Source organism: Scyliorhinus canicula, chromosome 4, assembly GCF_902713615.1.
Source record: "Scyliorhinus canicula chromosome 4, sScyCan1.1, whole genome shotgun sequence".
In the NCBI taxonomy this organism is placed as follows: Eukaryota; Metazoa; Chordata; class Chondrichthyes; order Carcharhiniformes; family Scyliorhinidae; genus Scyliorhinus; species Scyliorhinus canicula.
The window spans coordinates 155199638-155223757 of record NC_052149.1 but is presented as its reverse complement, the minus strand read 5'-3'; the positions used below and the strand labels follow the sequence as shown (position 1 = coordinate 155223757).

General features: G+C 49.5%; 1 protein-coding gene across 1 annotated transcript in view; it reads right to left on the bottom strand.

Moving 5' to 3' along the window:
- LOC119965103 (docking protein 3-like) overlaps window positions 1-23885 on the bottom strand; it is a 38723-nt gene extending 14838 nt beyond the window's left edge. Inside the window, exon 1 of the mRNA XM_038795401.1 lies at window positions 23735-23885. Within this exon, the coding sequence (XP_038651329.1) occupies window positions 23735-23791 (57 nt within the window). The 5' untranslated portion in view covers window positions 23792-23885. The remainder of the gene's footprint in view (window positions 1-23734) is intronic.
- Window positions 23886-24120: the final 235 nt, after the last annotated feature.

The window sequence follows — 24120 nt, the reverse complement described above, 5'->3', positions numbered from 1 at the left end:
TGTTGTCAGCTTTTAAAAACCAGCAAGAGGCTGCTTTTCACCAAAAGCCATCAAACAAGCTGTAAGTCATCCAAGCAACTAAGGTAATAAACAGAAATACCTTGAAAGTGGGACATTCTGACAGAGATCCAGACTCCCCAACCTGTATCAAGTTCGAGTTCACCTGAGATTAAACTACAAGAGACCTCACGGGTTTACTGAGAATTATTTGCTTTACCAGCCTTTCACTTCAACTAAAGCATCAACTTCATCCAAGAAATTATAGGTGTGCCACAAAAGACTGTGATGCTTATACACTGTCACAGTATATTAACTTAATCTGTTTCTAATCCTAGAGTGTCTGGAAGTGTGTGTGAGACATGAGGATTAATCTTGTGATAAATTTGGGGTAACGTGTGAAAATAAATAATCTTCTTTATTTTTAAACTCATGAAGAACTTGCTGCTGGAATCATTCTGAGGGTATGGAAATGCACAATGTTGACATACAAACTGGCTTATCGTGGGTAATAAAATGAAAGAAATTCTGGTGTGATCAAACAGCCTCGTTGCGCCCGACTCGGTGACGCAATAAGGCCATTGAATTTCACGAGAGACGCTCGGAATGTCTCCTGAGATCTAATGAGATCTCATGAAACTTTGTGATCTGGATCTCACTCTGGGGAGATCCAGATTAACATATTGAAATGAGCCATTAGGCTCATTTAAATATGTCTACGCCTAATTATCCCAAGGCCCGGGATCAAATCCCGTGCCTGGGAATTTTTATAATGGCACAGTTTAGCTCTGCTCCACATATACATGGACCAGGTATAACAACACCTTGGGTGGTTGAACAGGCCATTGGAAGTAGCTGGGTGGTTGGCTCTGGGCAGGGTGGTACCCAGGCACTACCCCCTGGCACTTGGGCACCTTGGCACTGCTGACATGGCACCTTGGCAGTGCCAGCATGGCACCTTAGCAGTCACCCAGGCACTCCGGCACTGCCACCCTGGCACTCCCAAGTTGCCAGGGTGGCACTGCCAGGCTGGCAGGTGTGCACTGTTCGGGTGCCAGGCTAGCAGTGCCAATGTGCCCATGCCAGGGATCAGGCCATGGGTGCCCTGCCTTTACGAGGTGGGGTGAGGGGTGGCACGAGGATCCCTAAGAGCTAGGTTGCGGCAGCGTGGGAGTCCAGATGCCACAGTGGGGTTGCCGAGGGGGTTTGAGAGGTTGGGGCCCCATTTAAAAATGGCCCCCTACTGTGAGCTCGTCAGTGCAGGATATGAGGTAAGTGCTGCATCGGCAGGGTGTTCCCTGCAGAGGCCCCCCCAAAAAACCAAAACACCCCGGTATTCATGCCAAAAACGGGATTTTTTCCTTGGTGATATTTTAGTTTCTGTAAGTGCATTTCTTACAGGGCTACAGCAGTTACAGGGTATTTACCATTCAATAAGCAAGTGTGATGGATCGGGGATAACATAATTTATTTTTTACAACACACATTTCAAAAGGTTTTGTGCATATTTGTACTGAAAGGTTATTTGGTTACTTGCTATTTGGTATATCTGTGGAGTGGACACAACTAGACAACACATTAGTACAAATTAACTTAACTGCCATTAACTGCTTGGATCCAATCCAATATACGGTACAGTGGCAATTTTTAGAAGTGTCTGTACTGTACAGTACATAGTGCATGGATTTTTGTTTTATCCAAGGGTATAATAGGCACATATCCGCACCCCAGGATTTAAAAAAATTGTTGTCACTTTATTTGGTGGATTTTTCAAACCGTTATTTTATAATTCATTGAAATATTTGCTCATTTGTGTATAGCATTTCATATGAAAGGATATACCCTATTCAAAACTGAAACACTTGTTTCCTGACTATTGTTCCTCGTTACATGTCACTTGATCTTTTGCATCCTAGAAATGACTGCTGCTGATAGAAATCCGATATCTAACCTAGCATTGTCTTCACACTTTGGTGAATGTTTGACAGCCACATAAATCCAGCAATTATTTTAAGCTTCAAACTCAAAATGAATCACTGGGAATATAACCTGATTGTAAAAACAATTACCCTTTGTTACAGTAACTATCACAGAATGTTTTGATCCCTATAAATTTCTCAGGTTACCCTTGCTGGCAAAAAGTGAACATTTATTTAACTTCAAAAAGAGAAAAGCAAACGCACTCAGGATTATCCTATTATACTCTCTGGGGACTGGTTTAGTTCAGTTGGCTGGATAGCTGGTGTGTGATGCAGAGCCGAAGCTAACAGTACGGATTCAATTCCTGTGCCAGCTGTGGTTATTCATGAAGGGCCACCTTTGCAACCTCACCCCTCACCACCAGTCAGCTCTCCCTCTCAAAGAGGAAAACAGCCTACGGTCATCCGGGACTATGGTGATTTTACATTTACTTATTATACTCTCCAATAAACCTCAAGTTGTTTATAATCCCATTCACTTAGCATAAATCAACAATACCACCATCTACCATGTCAACTATATCACAAGTCTTGAATATTATGAGTACAATGTACTATGACTTAGCCAAAGCACAATTCCAGTAAAGCAAATAATATCTTGTAGAAGATATTCTTAAATTTCCAGACTCAAGTTGTATTTATAACCATCTGCAGCACACAGATTATCATTGTTTTCCTTACTTATAGCTCACTCTGTCCTATCCAACCAAGCTAAACTTGGTAGCATTTTATTTACGCTGCTGCATTTCATCGGACTACTATGTCGGCAGAGCAGGTGTTAATAATGATTAAATATTCCTTTGTACTAAACTAAGTTGCACTTCCTTTAAAATTCTGTGAGTTCCTTTTTTAGAAGATAATCTCATACCTCTGGTGACATATGCTCTGGAAGTTTCAGTAATTTATATCACAACTCATATCCACGTCTAAATGCAGTAAGACCTGGACAGTACCCGGTGGCATGGTAGCACAGTGGTTAACACTGCTGCCACACAGCTCCAGGGACCTGGGTTCAATTCTGGCCTAGGGCCACTGTCTGTGTGGAGTTTGCACTTTCTCCCTGTGTCTGTGTGGGTTTCCTCCGGGTGTTCTGGTTTCTTTCCACAGGCCAACAATTTGCAGGTTAGGTGGATTGGTCATGATAAATTGCCCTTAGTGTCCAAAAAAAGGTTAAGTCGGGTTAAGGGCATAGGGTGGAGGTGTGGGCTGGGGTAGGGTGCTCTTTGCAAGGTCCGGTCCAGACTCGATGGGCCAAATGGCCTCTGTCTGCATTGTAAATTCTATGCTTCTATGATACCCAGGATTGGGCTAACAAGTAGCAAGTTACATTTGCGCCACACAAGTGCCAGGCAATGACCATCTGCTACAAGAGAGGATCTACCCATCGCCCCTTCACATTCAATGGCATTACCATCATTGAATCCCCCACAATCAACATCCTGGGGTTACCATTGATCAGAAACTGAACTGGACCAGCTGTACTAATACTGTGGCTACCAGTGCAGGTTAAAGGCTAGGAATCCTAAGGCAAGTAACTTACATCCCGATCCACCAAAGCCTGTCCACCATCTACAAGACACAAATCAGGAGTGTAATGGAATATTCTCCACTTGCCTGGATGAGTGCAACTCCAACAACACTCAAGAAGTTCAACACCATCCAGGACAAAGCAGACCGTTTGATTGCTCCCCCTTCCACAAACATTCAAACCCTCCACCACTGATGAACAGTGGCGACCATGTATACCATCCACAAGGTGCACTGCCGTAGGTTCCTTAGACAGCACCTTCCAAACCCATGACCACTACCATCTGGAAGGACAAGAGTAGTAGATACATGGGAACCCCACCACCTGAAGGTTCCCCTCCAAGTCACTCACCCCCCTGACTTGGAAATATATCGCCGTTCCTTCACTGTCGCTGGGGCAACATCCTCGAACTCCCTCCCTAACAGCACAGTGGGTGTAAATATACATCAAGGACTGCAGTGGTTCAAGAAGGCAACTCACCACCACCTTCTGAAGGATAACTACGGATGGGCAATAAATTCTGGCCTAACCAGCGACGTCCACATCGTCTAAATGAATAAAATAAAAAGAATTGATTCCTTGTATTGCTGCCACATTTTTTTATCCAGTGAATTACAAGATTATTTGTTGCCTTCATTAGAGAACTTGATTTTTGAACAGACAGCAATTGTTTAGATTGCATTCATATACTTAAACATTCCTAACAAACCAACTGAGAGAGAAAACAGGTAGAGGGGCAAAAGAGCAGGACAAAGAGGAAGCTTGCTAAATTCAAATGGAAGGGATGGGAACAGATGAGTGGAGGAAAGGAAGGAGAGAACAGAAAGTAACCAGGGCAGACCAGAATCATGCTGTAGGCAAGAAACCCCAGTTTACACTATTGAGATGAGAGGGTTATAGTGAGGGGATAAAGATTTCTGGTTAAGGATAGGGGGAGAAGGTGGTATTGTGATAATCTCACCGGACTAGTAATCCAGAGGCCCAGCCTAATGCTCTGGCAACATGCTTCAAATTGCGCTGTGGCAGATGGTGGAATTGGACTTCGATTAATAAAATCTGGAATTGACAACTGGTCTCTGTTATGGTGATCTTGACAACTATCATCAATTTTTGTAAAAAAACCTATCTGGTTCACTAATGCCCTTTAGGGAAAGAAATCTGCCGTCTGTGAAGATATGTGCATGTCTGCATGAAAATGTGCTCAGCAGAGCAAGGGACTTGAGAGTGGCATTGTCTGCAGTGTGATGTATGTCGTCACATGGTCAGAGAACAGTCTAATAGAATACTCTGTAAGTAGCTAGCCTGCATACAGGGAGTAACACCGTGCAAGACCATACTCAGAACTGTAAATAGTTAAAGCCTATAAATGAAGGTGTTTATGTTTAAACACACAAATTTCATCAATGAACCACCACAACAGCAGCATAAAAATCCTATAATATGACGTAGTGTCAGACTCGGATTTGGTGACAGTACCATGGTTATTGACAGTAGTGATCAAAGGCGATAAGAAAGATGGCAACTAAATGCAGGGATGCAGATCAGTATCCCAAGGTATGTAACACTGAAACCTAACCAGAGAGAAATGCACCTCAGGGGCGAAATTCTCCGACCCCACGCAGGGTCGGAGAATCGGCCGGCAGCGGCGTTATTCCTGCTCCCGCAGGGTTTTTAATTCTCTGACCGGCCAAAAACCGGCACTGTGCAAATCCCGGCGGCAGCCTCTGAAAACAGCTGGCGCCGGCGGGATTTCATTATATTTTTGTTTCCACAAATCTCCGGCCCGGATGGGCCGAAGTCCCGCCGGCGTGGCCACGGGTCACGTTGGCGAAAATCACAGTACCTTTAAAACGGCGTCAACCATTGATGATGGTTGACGCCGTTCAGTTTCCGGGGGGGTGGGGGGGGGGGGGTGTTGCGGCAATCGGGGGGGGGTTGCGGCATCGGGGGGGGTTGCGGCATCGGGGGGGGGTTGCGGCATCGGGGGGGGGGTTGCGGCATTCGGGGGGGGGTTGCGGCATCGGGGGGGGTTGCGGCATCGGGGGGGGGTTGCGGCATCGGGGGGTTGGTTGCGGCATCGGGGGGAGGTTGCGGCATTGGGGGGTGCGGCATCGGGGGGGGTTACGGCATCGGGGGGGGTTGCGGCATCGGGGGGGGGTTTGGGGGCAGCGGCGTACAGAGGGGGGGGGGCGATGGATGCCCGGGGCCTACGCACCGTCGCCCCCCCCTCTGTACACCGCTGCCCCCTACCCCAACCACCCCCCCTCACCACCCCTACCTCCCTCCAACGCCCCTACCCCCCTCCCCACCACCCCCACCCCCCTCCCCACCACCCCTACCCCCTCCCCACCACCCCTACCCCCCTCCCCACCACCCCTACCCCCCTCCCCACCACCCCTACCCTCCTCCGCTACCACCCTCCCCACCACCCCTACCCCCCTCCCCACCACCCCTACCCCCCTCCAACGCCGCCACCCCATCTCTCGCAACGCCGCAACCCCCCACCCTCAACGCCGGTACCCACACCCCGTCCCCCTCCCTCTGATGGCCGGTACCCACACCCCCCCTCCCTCTGAAGGCCGGTCCCCACACCCGCCCCTCTCTCCTCCTCCCCCCCCCTTCCTTCCTCCTCCCCCCTTCCTTCCTCCCCCCCCTCCTTCCTCCTCCCCCCTTCCTTCCTCCTCCCCCCCTTCCTTCCTCCGTTAGTGGGGGGGGGTGCGGCGTTGGAGGGGGGTAGGGGTGGTGAAGGGGGTAGGGGTGGTGAGGGGAGGGGGTTGGGGTAGGGGCAGCGGCGTGCAGAGGGGGGGCGACGGTGCGTTGGCCCCGGGCATCCGTCGCCCCCCTCCTCTGCACGCCGCTGCCCCTACCCCAACCCCCCCTCACCACCCCTACCCCTTCACCACCCCTACCCCCTTCCAACGCCGCCCCCCCTCCAACGCCGCCCCCCCTCAACTCAACGCCGCAAACCCACCCCCCCCTCTCCTCTCAACTCAACGCCGCAAACCCCCCAACGCCGGGTCTGTCTCTCTCCTCCTCCCCCCCCAAATGCCGGTCTGTCTCTCTCTTTCTCCCCCCCCCCCCCAAACGCCGGGTCAGTCTCCCCCCCCCCCCCCAAACGCCGGGTCAGTCTCTCTCCTCCTCCCCCCCCCCCCCCCCCCCCCCCCCACAAAACGCCGGGTCTCACCACTTCCGCAGCTGGTGAAACTGACGCGTATCGCGTCAGTCAGCTGCTGGCCCCTCCGGGAACGGAGAATCGCCGCCTAAAAGAAGGCCCCCACGCCGGAGTCATCTACTCCAATTTTGCTCGCCGGAAATCGGCGTTACAACGGTCTGCAGAGAATTTCGCCCCTGAAGAGATAGTGCCATATCCTGAGGAATGGAGAGTCATATAATTTGGGCAATTCTAAGTTGGGTGAGCAACATAGAGAACATTGCAAGACTCCTGGGTCAGAATCCACAAGAACAGTGAGGAAAATACAGAGAAATAACTACATCGATGCATGGAAGATTGGAGCAGGTATGGCCTTTTGGCCCTTCGAGCCTGCTCCACCATTTATGACAATCATGACTGATCATCCAACTCAATTGCCTAATCCTGCTTTCTCCCCATAACCTTTGAACCCATTCATCCCAATTGCTGTATTTAGCTGCCTTTTGAATATAATCAATGTTTTAGCAACAATTACTTCACGTGGTGATGAATTCTACAGGTTCACCACTCTTTGGGTGAAGAAATGCCTCCTCGTCTCTGTCTAAAATGATGTGGAGATGCCGGCGTTGGACTGGAGTGAGCACAGTAGGAAGTCTTACAATACCAGGTTAAAGTCCAACATGGTTTGTTTCAAACACTAGCTTTCGGAGCACTGCTCCTTCCTCAGGTGAATTCACCTGAACAATTCACCCGAGGAAGGAGCAGTGCTCCGAAAGCTAGTGTTTCAAACAAACATGTTGGACTTTAACTTGGTGTTGTAAGACTTCTTACTCTGTCTGAAATGGTTTATCCTGAATCCTCAGATTGTGACCCCTGGTTCTGGACAAACCCACAATTGGTAACATCTTCCCTGCATCTACCCTGTTTAGTCCTGTTAGAATTTTATAAATTTCTATGAGATCCCCCCTCATTCTTCTGAACTCCAGCGAGAACAATCCTAACCTAGTCAATCTCTCCTCGTATGATAGTCCCGCCATCTCTGGAATCAGTCTGGTAAACCTTCGCTGCACTCACTCGTGTGCAAGAACATCCTTCCTCAGAGAAGGAGACCAGAACTGCACACGATATTCTAGGTGTGGCCTCGCCAAGGCCCTTTATAATTACAGCAACACATCCCTGCTCCTGTACTCGAAACCTCTCGCAATGAAGGCCGACATACCATGAGCCTTCTTAACCGCTTGCTGCGCCTGCATGCTTACCTTCAGCGACTGGTGCTCAAGGACACCCAGGTCCCGCTGCACACTCCCCTTTCCCAATTTACTTACATTTTAGAATAGCTGGTGACCCCAAGAGGCTCAGTACGTTAAAGAAGCTGAAAGACATCTGCAGGAAAACATGTCTAAAATATAGGCAGATACAAAAGAAAAACTTGTAAAAAGAAAAAAGACAGATACAGAAAAAAAACTGTCAGAATGGAAAACAGGACATCCGGTGGCGGCCATGGAGTGAGTGGTCGCACATTTGATAGCTCCCGCTCGTGGCGGTCTTTTTTGGGCTTTTCCCCTGGTTTTCAGATGGAAGTGAGATGGAAGTAGGTGTCGGAGTGCGAGGAGAGAAGATTAACCCTCTAGTTTATGGAGCTGAGGACCAGACGTGCCCGAAAAAGAAGAAATAAGTCAGTTGAAGCGAATGTGGCACTGGTAATACACGTGGGAGGGGTGGAGGGGCAGGGAGCGGTCCTGTCAGCTCAAAGGTCGGCGGAGCAGCAGGTGAGCTTCTTAAATGAGAAGTTCACCCAGCAATGAAAGGAGAGTCTGGAGGACCTGGCCAGGACTCGATCGAGGCGGCGGATGACCATGTGGAGACGAGGCTGGCAACTCAGGGTCATGCAATCCAGGTGTTGGAGGAGTTGACGGGGGAGCACGACGAACAATTTACCTCGATGGCAGCGGAGATGGAGCTACTGCAAGACCATCGGAAACGGTTGGAGGAGAAAGTGGAGGACTTGGAGAACCGGTCATGCAGATAGAATATTTGGATCGTGGGTCTGCCGGAGGGGTGCAGAGGAGCCGATGCTGGCATGCACTTGGGAAGATGCTCAAGAAGCTGCTTTGCGAAGGTGCGTTTGAATGGCCGTTGGAGGTGGACCGAGCACACAGGGCATTGATGAGGAGGCCTCAGGGGAACGAGCCGCCGAGGGCAATGGTGGTGCGGCTGCACCGGTTCCTTGATAAGGAGCAAATCATGAGGTCGGCCGGGCAGACGTGGCGCTGCGCCTGGGAGGGCAGTGAGATTCTTGTGTACCGGGACTTGAGTCCAGAGCTGGCCAAGAAGAGGGCAAATTAATTCAAGGCAGCCCTCTACAAGAAGGGGGTGAAGCTTGGACTATTGTACCCAGCGGGACTTTGGGTGACTTATGGGGGCCAGGAGCTGTATTTTGGACCTTCGGAGGAGGCAGTGGACCTTGAACTTTGGTGGAGGAGTTGTGATGCTGCTGTAAAAACTTTTGTTTGGGGCCATTTCTTTTTTCCCTTGTTTTTGCCTTCAGTTCTGTTTTTCTTTTTGGTTCTTTGTCAAGGGATGGGGGGTTGGTTTCTTTTTTTTGTTCCTATTGATTATTTGCACTAATGTTTGAGCGAGGGGGAAGTGGAATCAGTGGGGGGTAGGATGCTAGGCGCCACGGGCGGTGCTGCCAGGCTAGCTGGGCGGGCTAGTTCACGGAAGCACAGTGGGGGACGAGATGAATGTTAGCAAGGAGAGGGGGGCTGGTGAGGAGTTGGGGGATCTGGGGTGGAGGAGGGTAGTACTGCTGACAGGGGTGTGGCCTTTAAAATGGAGGAGGAGGAGGGTTGATAACGGTGGGTGCCCAAGGGTGGGCAAGGGAGGTGCAGGACATGGGCCGGAGGCTTGCCCAAGAAGGGCTATGGTTGATTGGCAACGGGCTGGGGGTGGGGGGCAGGGAGCCCTCCGACCAGGCTGGTCAAGTGAAACATGTGAGGATTGAATGGGCCGGTAAGAGGGCCCGTGTGTCCGCACACTTAAAGCGATTAAAGGCAGATGTGGCCACAAGAGACACACCTGAACGTGGGGGACCAGATTAGGCTGAGAAAGGGATGGGTTGTTCAAGTGTTTCATTCAGAGCTGGATTAGTAAACAAGGGTGTGGCGATTTTGGTCAATAAGCAGGTGGCATTCAAGGTGGGAAATGTTGTGACGGATTCTGCAGAGAGGTACGTTATGGCAAGTGGGAAACTGGAGGGGATGGCGGTGGTGTTGGTCAGCAGCTATGTCCTGAACTGGGAGGACGTAGAATTTATGAGGCGGGAGCCGGGGAAGATTCCGGACCTGGACTCTCATCGGCAGATTATGGGGGGGGGGGACTTTAACACGGTCCTGGATCCGAGACTGGGCGGTCCAGCTCGAGGTCGGGGAGGGTATTGGCTACAGCCAAGGAGCTCCGGGGGTTCATGGAGCACATGGTGGTGAGGGGTGGACCCGTGGAGATTTGGGGGGCCGAGGATGAATTAATTTTACAGTAAACTGTATAAGTCAGAACCCCCAGCCGTGGAAGTGGGGATGAGAATGTTTCTGGGAGGGTTGGATTTCCCGAAGGTGGACGAGGAGGTGGTGGAGGGCTTGGAGCTTCCAATTGGGCTTGTACAAGTAGGAGAGGGGTTGGAGGCGATGCAATCGGGTAAGGCCCCCGGACAGGACGGGTACCCGGTGGAATTCTACAAGAGGTTTTCGGGGGTGTTGGGACCGCTGTTGGTAAGGGCCTTCAATGAAGCAAAGGAGTTGGGAGTGGTCCCCCCGACGTTGTCACAGGCGTCAGTCTCCCTCATTTTAAAACAGGATAAGGACCCCGAAAACTGTGGGTCATATAGGCCGATTTCCCTGTTAAATGTGGATGCCAAATTATTGGCGAAGATCCTGGCCACAAGGATTGAGAACTGCGTCCTGGGAGTAATAGGGGAGGGCCAGATGGGGTTCGGTAAGGGGCGGCATTTGGCGACCAGCATTAGGTTGTTTAGTGTGATTATGATGCCTCCAGAGGAGTGCAAGGTTGAGGTGGTGGTGGCCGTGGACACAGAGAAGGCCTTTTATCAGGTGGAGTGGGAATACTTATGGAAAGGTCCTGGGGTGGTTTGGGTTTGGTCTTGCATTTGTGGATTGGGTTTGGTTGCTATACCAGGCACCGGTGGTGAGAGTGCGGACGAATCGGGTGAGATCGGATGACTTCAGGTTACACCTAGGGACGAGACAGGGATGTCCACTTTCCCCACTGTTGTTTTCCTTGGCTATAGAGCTATTGGCATTGGCATTGAGAGCATCGAGGGTCTGGCGGGGGATAGTACAGGGGTGGGGAGGGTGGAACACAGGGTCTCACTCTACAATCTGCTTCTGTACATATCGGAACGGCAGGAGGGATTTGGAAGGATTATGGGGATATGGAAGGAATTCGGCTGGCTTTTGGGATACAAATATGGGTAAAAGTGAGGTCTTTGTGATCCAGGCAAGGGGGCAGGAGAGGAGATTGGGTGAAATGCCGTTCAAGGTGGTGGGAGGGAGCTTTCGATATTTGGGTATCCAGGTGGTGTGGGAGTGGGAGCAGCTGCATAAACTGAATTTGGGGCGGCTGGTAGAACAGATGAGGGGGGACTTTCGGAGGTGGGAGCATGACAAATGCTCCCTTTGTCATTGGCGGGATGGGTACAGGCAGTTAAAATGACGGTCCTCCCGAGGTTTTTGTTTGTTTTTCAGCGTCTCCCAATTTTTATTCCTAAGGAGTTCTTTAATAAGGTGAATGCAGGGTACTCGAGATTTGTTTGGATGGGTAAAACCCTACGGGTGGAAAAGGTGCTGCTGGAGCGGGGCGTTTCGGCGGGGGGCGGGGGGGGAGGTGGAGGGGGGTTGGCCCTCCCGAATTTCATCAACTATTACTGGGCAGCGAATATTGCAATGATCAGGAAGGTGGTAGTGGGGGAGGGGTCGGTGTGGGAACAGGAACGGTGTGGCCTCATGTAAGGACACAAGTTTGGGGGCATTATTGATGGCACCTCTGCCGTTCCCGGAGTTGCTGGCTCGATACTCCAGTGTCACAGTGGCAGCCCTGAGGGTGTGGGGACAGTGGAAGCAGCATATGGGATTAGAGGGGGCATCGGTGTGGATGCCGATATGTGATAATCACCGGTTCTCTCCGGCGGGGCTGGCCGGGGGGTGTAGGGAGTGGATGCGGGCAGGGATCAAGAGATTTGGGGATCTCTTTATTGATGAGGGTTTCCCGAGCCTGGAGGAGCTGGAGGAGGAGTTTGGCTTGCCAGGGGGAAATGGGTTCCAGTACCTGTAGGTGACTGATTTTGTGCGGAGGCAGGTTTCGACCTTCCCGCACCTGCCGCCCCAGGGTCTACAGGATAAGGTGGTGTTGAGAACGGAAGTAGGAGAGAAGAAGGTCTCAGATATCTATAAGTAACTGATGGAGTGGGAGAGGGCCCCAATAGTGGAGGTGAAGAGAAAGTGGGAAGAAGAGCTGGGTGGGGAGTTGGAGGCCAGGTTTTGGGGGGAGGTCCTGAGGAGAGTTAATGCATCCTCATCATGTGCAGGCTCAGCCTGATACAGTTCAAGGTGGTCCATAGGGCACACATGACTGTGACCCGGATGAGCAGGTTCTTTGAGAAGGTGGAGGATAGGTGTGGGTGCAGTGCCGGTGTCCTGCGAACCATGTCCATATGTTTTGGGCATGTCCGAGGCTGAGGGGTTTCTGGCAGGGATTTCCTGATGTCATGTCAGAGGTACTACAAGTGAGGGTGGTTCCGAGTCCAGAGATGACGATCTTCAGTGTGTTGGAGGACCCGGGAGTCCAGGGGGTGAGAGAGGTTGACGTCCTGGCCTTTGCCTCTCTGGTGGTCCGGAGACGGATCTTACTAGGGTGGAGGGACTCGGAGCCCCCGACGTCGGGGTGTGGGTTAGCAACAAGGCAGGGTTTCTCCGACTCAAAAAAATTAAATTTGCCTTGAGGGGTTCGTTGCAGGGGTTTGCTTGGAGGTGGCAGCCATTCATTGACTTCTTTGAGAAAAAGTACGCTGTCAGGGTGGGTGGGGGGGAAGGGGGCGGAAAAGGGGAGGCATGGGAGGTGATTGGGGAAGGTAGAACTGTTTATATCTAAGCCATGTTGGCTGGGGTTTGTGCCCAGAGGGGTTTGTTTGGTATATTATTGTGTCTTTGTTTTTGTTGAAATTTGATGTTTAAAATTATTAAAATTATAAATGCCTCAATAAAATATTTTCCAAAACAAATGGAAAAGCACGAGCATCAGTATGACAAAATGGTTGGTGAAAAAGATGCTGAATTGAAACAATGGAATGAAAAAGAACTAAATATCAGCTTATTTTGAAAAAGCCTTTGGAAATTCAGCTATTGGCTGTCAAGGATGAGCTCTCAGTTATAAAACAAGAACTTCCGGGCAGTACGGTGGCAGAGTGGTTAGCACTGCTGCGCCGAGGTCCCAGGTTTGATCCCGGCCCTTGGTCACTGTCCATGTGGAATTTGCACATTCTCCCAGTGTTTGCATGGGTTTGACCCCCATGTCCCAAAGATGTGCAGGCTAGGTGGATTGGCCACGCTAAATTGCCCTTTAATTGGAAAAATGAATTGGGCACTCTAAATTTATTTTAAAAAACAGGAACTTCAGAATGTAACTGCGGAAAAGGAAGATTTTGCTAGGTAAGCTAAATCAATGATTCTGCAAAGATCTGGTGCAACTTGCAATAATGTGATTGGAAGATTCTGCAAAGTTCCGATACAAAAGTGTAACAAATTAACTGTTTACTGTAGAGATACCTGCTATTCTTGTAAATGAAAACAAGAAGTTGTGGACATCAGTTATTGAAAGTTTTCAGAGGATGTGATTGGAAGCTAATTGTTGCTAGGGGAACCTAATTGATCAAGTGTGTAACCCCTTCAAGCTAATGAGGAACATGTATAAAGAAGGCTAATAGCCGCTGTGAAATTGAGAAGGTGACTGCGAGCACTGTGGAGTGCCGGCTCATCTCCCAAAAGCTTTTGTCAATAAATGGACTTGACTCAACTCTTTGGTTTGGACAGGTTATTGACCACTTCACATCCTACTATCTAACGCCCATCCAGATAGATCAGGTGCCTCAGCGGGGAACTCCCCGACGAGGCCACACTTCCCATCGTTTTCCAGCAAATCTGGCACCGTTTTTCATTGGAAGCAATTGTGTTCCATGCGGCGCTGGTGCTAACCCCTCCACAGTCGCTGAATCGGTCCAGGTTCGGTGCCAGTTTTGCTGTCGTGAAAGTGCACGAATTCTGCGTCAGCGTCAACACTTAGGGCTGAATTCTTCTCACCTCAACGCCAAAATCGTGGCCGGAGCAGGGGTGGGGAATCCCTTTTCCGGCAAGGAATCGGGGCTGGCGCCAGTTCCCCGATTCTGCGGGCCCCAAACGCGGCGTACTAGGATCTACCTGGGTCATTGGCAGAGACCCGCTCCACCATTCTCCGGGATACTTGCGTGGCGATTGCGGACTCAGCCTGTGGCTGCCCAGCTCGGGGGCGGGCTGATCTGAGGGCAAGGGGGGCCTTACAGAGGGCCGGGAAATGTTTGTGCGGGCGGACAGGGTCGGGCACGCAGCCGATCAGAGGGTTTATTTTTGGGGTCCAGCTTCGTGGTCCGAGTCCACCATGGAGCACGGTGCGTCCGCTGAAGGCCTCCACCATGCGCATCCGCAGCCTCCGACCTGGTAGTGCGGGGGCCCGTATCTGCAGCAAAAGCTGTGAGATCTACACCGGGTCCCTGCTAGCCCCCTGCAGGACTAGGAATTTGTGGCCCTTTTCATGCCAGTTTTTCTGGCGTAAAAGTCTACTGTTTTGACGCCGGCGTGGGTTCATGGAAATGAAAATTGCTTATTGTCACAAGTAGGCTTCAAATGAAGTTACTGTGAAAAGCCCCTAGTCGCCACATTCCGGCACCTGTTCGGGGAGGCTGGACATAGTCCCAATAACGGAGAATCAAGCCCTTAGTCTCAGAAACGGAGAATCCCGTCCCGTGTACTTGAAACAGATCAGCAACTGAGTGAAGCTGCCCATTTAAACCGGAGTAAGAATGAAGTTTGTTTGCTGTACAATTTCCCAATGACCACCATCCTCAACAGGAAAACTGACTCTCTTTACCTCCCTCATAGTTTAACATAGTATTTTCAAACTATTCATTTTCTACTATTTGAAAAACAAGCTAAGCTCATCTTGTGTAAAAATATCTGATACATTGCTGCCAAAATGTCCTTGTGCCTTTATTGTTTAATGAATGTATTAAGCAATTAAAGCCATTGAGCATCCAGAAAGTGCCCTGAATGATACCCAGCCTCAGAGGGTCCTCCAGATGCTTTCTCTCTCGTTCAAGCCCATCCCCACTGAACCAGGATAATTCAGTCCAATCTTTCAAAGTCACAGTGCTGTCTAAAATTATTCCCTCAAATGCAAAGAGAAGGAGGATTACATGTCAAAAGTAATAGCTGGAATAAACTTAAGAATGTTCTCTACTTAACCTCTAGGCATCTCACGAAACTGCCTAAACATCTTAAGGTTTGGAACCTCGGATCATTTAAAACAGTAGTCTCAAAAGCAAAAATGGCCGAGGAGACAAGGGGGAGGGGGGTGGTCGATCCTCCATGGCCGCCAGCCCCAACGGGATTCGAATGGCCGGCTGAATATCGCGAGGGGGCCAAATCGGGATTTTTGCCACGGGTGAGTCTCCTGGCCCGCTACACCAGAGCCGATCAGGTTCGCACCCAGAGTGGGTGAGGAACTGATTGCAGCTGATCTATATGCATTTATATATAATTAACAGGTTTAAGGTCAGATACTCCGGTCTCCCGATATGCTCCCCCCCACCACACCCCTTCCCTCCTAGCTGGAAGTCAATCTCTTCTGGCCCTGACAAGCGGGGACCAGGTGCCATGGACTCTGAGGTGGGGCAAGTAGGTGGGTACCCCTCTACACTTACCTATGGGGCATTGGGATAGGTATTTCTGGCAAAGCAGAGGTTTGGGGCTTGGGCTGGGTTGGAAGGGCTCAGGTCGGGGGTCTTTCCCCGGTGGGGCTCGGATGGCAGGTCTTCCTCTGTAGCTTTGAAAATCATTGAACTGTATTTCAGCATGTCAAGTTGTAGTTAAAAGTCTTCTCTCTGCTGTGTTGGAAACCTTTGACATCTTTCCCAGCATGTCAAGTTCAAAGATCCAGCAGATGAAGGTGAAAGTCATCCCTCTGATGTGTTGGAAATGATGAGAAGCCTAAAAGCTTTGAACTGGATCATTTACTTTCAATTTCATGGTCCATTACTTTTATAAACCTCTTGATTCACAGTTCAGTCTATTTCAAAGAAGGGATTAGCTTTGTTTGATTTCACAGCTCTTCGTGGTTCATTAACTCTGAAATGTGTTTTCTTTTGAGCAGGTGTTGTCTCTAACCAGTTTTTTATTAAAGAGGCTGTTTCTTTCTTCTCAACAGAAACTCTTCAAAATGGACTGTGAAATTGAATGCAAACAATGCAGTTCACAGCTTTTAGGTTTCGCAGCATGCCCAGAGGCTTGAAAAGTTCAAAGGGTGATGAAAATGATTGAGAAAAAGGTGCTTCAAAGATTTCCAACACATCAGAGGGAATACTTACACCTTTACCGACATTTCTTCTAACTTGACATTCTGGGAGAGACATCAAAGAGTTCCACATCAGCAAGAAGATTTTTAACTACAACTTGACTGCAGAGGGAAGACCTGCCACAGGACCCCCATCCTGGGAAAGACCCCTGACCTCATAGAATTTACAGTGCAGAAGGAGGCCTTTCAGCCCATCTAACCCCTATCCCCGTAAACCAGTAACCCCACCACCTAAACACTAAGCGCAATTTAGCATGGCCAATCCACCTAACCTGCACATCTTTGGACTGTGGGAGGAAACCGGAGCACCCGGAGGAAACCCACGCACACACGGGGAGAAGGTGCAGACTCCGCACAGACAGTGACCCAAGCCAAGGATCAAACCTGGAACCCCCGACCTGAGCCCCTCCAGCCCAGCTAACCACTGTGCTACCTGAGCCCCTCTAACCCAGTTCAAGCCCCCTAATGTGACCGCCCCTGATGCACCCCCCTTGACCCACAGGAGGTAAGTACAAAGAGGATATTCACCTCCTTGTCCCTCCATCGGAGTTCACGGTGCCAGGTTGGCACTGTCAAGGAGCAGGGCCTTAAGGTGGACCTGAAGGGGGAGAGGCCTGAAGGATGGACATTTGGCAAGACCATAATGGGGTGTTACACACCTTTGTCGGGGGGCCCTTGCCAGCAATTGGGGCGAGGAGCCTTATCAGTGATTCAGGGGAGGGGGTTGTCTGAGGGGTGGGGGGGGGGGGCGGGGGCTTGCCAGCAATTGTGGGGGGATGTGCAGCAGTGTTATTCTGATATTGGGGCCGGTCTCTGAGGAGCGGGACTTGTCAGCAGGTTTAGGCCCTGCCCCTCTCAAGGCCAGTTTCCAAGCGCCGTTGCTTAGCACCTGATTAGTACTGCCAGGGCCAATGGGGAAACATGCCGATTTTCCCACTGGCGGCAGCACTCCTTTATTTTTTGGAGAATCGCGGGCGAGAAGGCAAAGTAACAATAGCATCAACATGCACACTTTACGACCAGATGAAATATGAGCATAAGTAGGCCATTCAAGCACTCGCGCCTGTTCGGCCATTCAATAAGATAATGGCTGATCTCTTTGTATTGAGTTCCACATTTCCCGTCTACCTCCGGTGACCTTTGATTTCCTTGTTCAACAAGAATCTATTCACCTCTGCCTTAAAATTATCCAGTGATTATTCACTCCCTTCTGAGGCCGAGAGTTCTGAAGTCGCACCACCCTCTGACAGCAAATCATTTCTCCTTATTTCTCACCCTAATTTTTGCAGCAATGTCACTGAATGTCAGTCTGGATAATATTTGCCCTCCTTCACTGAAGGGAGAGGGGTTGTGTGGAGGGGGGTATTGCAGGCCAGGAGCTGCTGTATCTAGTTTCCAGCTAACACACTGCAGAAGGACAATTGACCATTTGATATTCTGGCCAGACCATGCATTGCTCTATCTGCATGAACAACAAGGCAGTCACATTTGGTAGGAAATTGCTTCACTTCCATTTCTTACAGAATGCAAAACATTGAGGAGAAATTTGCAGAAATTAAGCAAAAACCTACCACTCTTGCCACAGTACACAGATAGAGATAGAAATGTGAGTTGACAAAGCCATGAAGTCATTCTCTGGAATTTAGTGACAAGATATTGGTTGAAGATAGAAAATGCATCTGTGGCATTAATGGAGGGAGGTGAAGTGGCGTCCTATCTCTCGTGGAACTATCTTGGAGTAGAGATCAAATATGTACCATAATGTGAATCATTTTGGAATAGGTTCTCATAATTTGGCTGTTGTGTTGTGAAAGTGCAAATATCTACAGACTCGCTAGCTCGGGTCACACTGCCACCTACACTAGCACAGGCCTCAATCTCGCTGATACCTAAGAAAGATAAAGACCCAACGGAATGTGGGTCATACAGACCCGTTTCTCACTGCTGAACACAGATGCCAAAATACTGGCCAAAATCCTAGCCAAAAGGAGACTGCATACCAGAGGTGGTCGCAGAGGACCAGACGGCCTTTGTCAAAGGTAGGAAGCTAACCTCAAACATCAGACACCTGCTGAACGTGATAATGACCCCATCCGGGGCGGGAACACCAGAGATGATTGTCTTCCTAGACGCAGAAAAGGCCTTCGACAGGGTTGAATGGAAATACCTCATAGAGGTACTGGAGCGGTTCGGGCTTGGAACAGGGTTCACCTCCTGGGTAAAACTCCTATACAACGCTCCCATGGCGGGCGTATGGACGAAGAACACCAACTTCCGATACTTCTAGCTGCACAGGGGCACCAGACAAGAATGCCCACTGTCCCCGCTGCTGTTCGCTCTAACGATCGAGCCATTATCAATTTCTCTCAGAGCAGCAAAATGCTGGAGGGGGAGCCGAAGGGGCGGCAGAGAGCACAGAGTCTCACTCTATGCAAATGACCTGCTCCTCTACATTTCAGACCCACAAAGCAGCATGGATGGAATCATCGTGCTCCTGAAAGAGTTTGGCGCCTTCTCAGGTTACAAACTCAACATGAGCAAAAGCGAGATCTTCCCAGTACACCCACAAGGGGGGGGGGGGGGGGGGGGGGGGGAGGGGGGGCAGCACTAATGGGACTGCCGTTTAAACAAGCCCGACACAAATTCCACTACCTATGGATCAAAATAGCCCATGACTGGAAAGAGATCCACAAATGGAACCTCACCAGTCTGACAAAGGAAGTAAAAAAAACAAAATCCAGGGGGGGGCTAGCCCTCCCAAACCTACAATTCTACCATTGGGCGGCGACAGCCGATCGAATAAGGGGATGGATCAAGGAGCCAGAAGCCGAGTGGGTGCGCATGGAAGAGGCCTCCTGCAAGGGTACCTCCCTTCGGGCCACGGCGGCACTCCCATCCCCACCCAAAAAACACTCCAGCAGCCTGGAGCTGCTAGCCTCCCTCCAGTCCCAGAACCAACTATGGCAGCAATTTGGCCTGACCAAAATGTCAGACAAGGCTCCCATCTGCAACAACTATAGGTTCACACCAGCGATGACTGACGCCACCTTTAAAAGGCGGGGACAGGATGGAGGGATACTGACAGTCAGGGACCTATACACGGACGGCAGGATCGCAACACTGGACGAACTGACAGAGAAATTTCAGCTAGCCAGGAGGAACGAGCGAAGTACCTGCAACTCAAAAACTTCCTACGAAAGGAGACAAGGACGTACCCACAACTGCCATGACAGACATTACTGGAAGAGTTACTGGACGCTAGCATCCTATATGAAGGAAACTGTAGCGACATGTATGACCGACTGGTAGAAATGGCCGACACCGTACTGGAGGCAACAAGAAAGAAATGGGAGGAAGACCTGGGAATTGAAATAGGGTGGGGACTCTGGAGCGAAGCACTGCATAGGGTCAACTCCACCTCCACGTGTGCAAGGCTCAGTCTGACGCAACTAAAAGTGGTACATAGAGCCCACTTAACAAGAGCTCGTATGAGTAGGTTCTTCCTGGAGGTGGAGGATAGATATGAACGGTGCCAAGGAGGCCTGACCAACCACGCCCACATGTTCTGGTCTTGCTCAGACTTGTAGGGTACTGGACAGCCTTCTTCAAGGCAATGTCCAAAGTGGTGGGGATGAGGGTGGAGCCATGCCCGATAGTGGCGGTCTTCGGAGCATCAGACCAGCCAGATCTATTCCTGGGAAGGAGGGCGGACGCCCTTGCCTTTGCCTCCCTGATCGCCTGCCGTAGAATCCTGTTTGGCTGGCGGTCAGCAGTATCACCCAAAGCTGAAGACTGGCTGTCTGACCTCTCGGAATCTCTCCAATTGGAGAAAGTCAAATTCGCCATCCGAGGGTCAGACGACGGCTTCCACAGAACGTGGGAGCCGTTCACCCAATTGTTCCGGGACCTGTTTGTTGCCAACAAACAAGCAGAAGAATAGCCAGGTAGCCAAGAATCAGGGGAAAGTAACCAAAGCGGGAGAGGGGGGGATAGACCCGGGGGAGTAACAGCTAAACCTAAGAGAAAAGAAAGGCGAACCATAGGAGAACGGGAGGGGGGAAAGGGGGCAGAAGGGGGAGGGGGTGAAAGAGCGAGGAGACTTGGAACAATAGAGGGGAACCAGAGAGGTGAGGGGGAGGCAAGGGAATGACAGCCGGAAGGAGGGCATGGGAAACGATAACAAACTTGATATCTACAGGAGCAGAGAGCAAGGAAAATCCGGGTGAAAGACGGGACAAACGGCTGAAGCGGAGGTGATCGCGAGATGACAACGGCAGCGAAAACCGCCTTCTGTAATTGTTCTGTAATTGTTTCTCCAGCATACAAATGTATATGTACCTCCCAGTTCTCCCCCCCTCCCCCCCCAACAAACAGATGCTTACTTATGTGTAAATAATATTTCCAATTGTACAGGGTTGCTGTTGTTGAGCTAGTGCAGAATACTCTTCCAGTTGTTTTTTTTGTGCGTGTTCCCTATGTATATATATATATTTTATTCTGTGTACATAATGGTAAATATACTTTGTTCAAAAACCCAATAAAAAACATTGAGAAAAAAGTGTGAATATCTCATTGGTCCTTTACTTATTACATACCTGGCTGGTGCTACAGTTGGAATTTATTTACATTGATAAACAAAACTGATTCAGCCATTAAAGTCAAAATTTTACCTGTCCCCATAAGGCAGGTGGGAAACCAAGAGGGCCTGTACAATTTCAGGGTGCCATTTTGGATCGGCTCCCCAATGCGCCATTGGCGCATTTAAGTGGTGGTGGGAACCGGATGCAGAGAGGCTGCCTGCCCCAAGGAAGGGGGAAGTTGAATTACCTAACTAAAAGGCCAATTAGGGGCCATTTTGCCACGTGGATTCCCACCTGTGGAGGCCACCAACTAAACAGAGGTGGCCTCCTAGCTTTTGGGACCATCTCCTTGGCCCAAAAGGGGGAGGCACGGGGGCACTGGGGGGATTAGTGCACAGGGAAGGCACTAATGTTGCCAACCCTCCAGGGTTAGCCTGGCGTCTCCAGGAATTGAAGATCAATTTTCAGGACACCGCGGTGCGCAATCCTGGAGAAACATTATCAGAACATTAAAAAATGATTTTGTTTTGTCATTGTTTTGAACATTTCTCTTTGCCAGATATGCAAATATTGAAAATAGGGGTGTGGGGGGGAGGGGGTTGGGGGGGGGGGGGGGGGGGGGGGCTCCAGGACTATATTTAATTACAGTTGGCAACCCTAGAAGGCACCGCCCACGGTGCCAGCCATTGCCCCCTGACTGGTTTCTCCTCTGAGAGTCAGTCCTTTTTTTAAATGATCTACTTTGTTGTTGATGTCGCATGCACATCCCAGCAGCAACCGCCTCACCCGGTGGAACCGCTGAGGCTTCAGAGTGGCTAGCCCTCTGATTGAGCTTGCTCACCATCCTTTATTGGACAGCAGGTCCCACTGGTGGCCAATTAAGAGGCTTCCTGTGGTGAAATGGCAGTGTGGGACCCACTGGCCGCGCATGCGGGCTCAGGATCCTCTTTTACCCCGATGCCCCTCATAATATTCAGCCCTAAGGGAGTAATTAACTAAATTTGCATTATGTTACCAAACACTCAGGATTACAATTACATCCAAGACTGTTCCAGAAAGTTATATAACAAATAGCTGGTCTAATTTTCAGTCATATTATGACACTTGTATCAAATGGGAACTAACTGTGAAACCCAAATTGAATTGCGATGGGGGAAAAAAACTACATGCACACATGTAATGTGAGAAATTGAACTTATTTCCCAGCCCCTCCCCTTTTTTAAAAAGTAAATTACTGAGATCCAATGTTGCAAAGAAATGGGAAAATAATTTAGATTCATTCTGCAGCAGCAATCACTATCAGGGTAAAACACTGAAGGGCCAACAATTGCAGAAGATAACATACAGCTTGCCCTGTGCAATTCTTACAAAACTCTTAAAGGGGAAGTCCATTTCTCTGACAGCTGTTTGGGCGAGATAAGGGTTCGACTCGTAATTTTTGTGCGTTCTCGGGCCTAGAAAATGCCCGAATTGCATTCTATTTTTAAAATTTTTAAAAACCAGAAGAACATCTCCAAGTAACCGATGCATAAAATCACAGAGGTGAAATCTAAATCACCTTTGCACCCAGGACCTCGTAGCTTGCAATTAACACGCAGCCAGTTTTTGAAACAAAATCTCGTGGTCTTGAATACTTAAAATACTTATAGGACCTGCGACTTAACTAAGTAGAAAGACCTGGAGGCAGTGCAAGAGAAGCCAGTGGATCTTTAACACCTACACCGCCCTTCTGGAGTATTGGTGTCCCTATTCTATATGGCAGCTTCTCACCAATTTCCTGCTCAGTTTGAACTGGGGCGTATTGCAGTTAAAATAAAAGCAAAATACTGCAGATGCTGGAAACCTCTTCCAACTTGTTTGGGTGCTCTATCCTTCCAAGGAACACAGGACCGCAGATTTAAAACATTGTAAGTTTGAGTACGGGGGTGCCTTGAGAACTGCCAAATTGTGACATTTTCACATTGGACAATTGTTCAGATGAGTTGAAGAAAATTACAAGTTCTAAATGAAGCGCCAGGTTGGTTTGAGTCGGCGAGGAACCCTCTTGAATCCGTGCCCAGTTTGGGTCGATCTCCAGCCACATTTCTCTCTGTCCCAGGCATTGAAGTTTCGATCGGAATTCTGTAGCTTCAGTTTGTCATCAAGTTGAGTTTCTTTTTTAAAAATATTTTTATTCTCCTGCTTTTTCACATTTTCATCAAATTTACACCCAGCAACAAATAATCAACAATAACAAATACAATGGCAATCCCCTGGCCAACCAGCCCTTCATCCCACCACAACCAAGCAACCCTCAACATTTTAAATACAAAACACCAAAGAAAAAGAATCAGGAATCCACCCGCAATCCATACATAATCACCAATAACTTGTACACCCCAACTCCACCCCCCACTAATGTTCGATGTCATCCAATTCTTGAAAATGTATGATAAACAAAGCCCATGAGTTGTAGAACCCTTCCATCCTTCCCCTCAATTCAAACTTTACTTTCTCGAGCGTTAAGAACTCCAGCAGGTCCCTCCGCCAAGACGAGGCACAGGGTGGAGAAGCTGACCTCCACCCTAACAGAAACCGCCTTTGGGTGATCAGCAAGGCTAAGGCTACAACATCTGACTCCACACCCACCTCCAATCCCGGGTGATCCAACACCCCGAATATGGCTTCTTGGGAAGTTGAGCTTTACCAAGGACAAGACAGTGAGGCACATCAAATGTCACTACCCAGAAAAAGGAACTGTCCTGTCCTCACCTCACTTACAGCCCAACTCAGTCGCAGCAGCGACCATTGAGGTCACAAACATGTACTTCAAGAACATGGAACTTACTATTCCAAACTTCTGCTGCTGGATGTGTAGTATTCCTTCTTTGATGGGACTTTCCATCCTGCGTGTCTGATTCAAGTCTGTCCACCAGTCACTGTATAAATGTTTGTCCAACAACAGCAACTTCACTTCCTACAGCTTCACTTCCTGTTTCTGGGTAACGACGTTTCATGTGCATAAATAGTAAAAGGAAGGTAATAGGAAGAGTAGAGCCAATTAGGGAGCTAAAGAGGTCTTCACACATGGTGGCTTGGCTGAGTGGCTGAGGTATTAAATGAATACTTTGCATCCATTTTTACCAGGAAGGTAGATGTTACCCAGGACACGGTGGCATGGAAGGAAATTCTGTCCCCTGGAAGGGTTCAAAGTTGATAAGGACTGTCGCTACT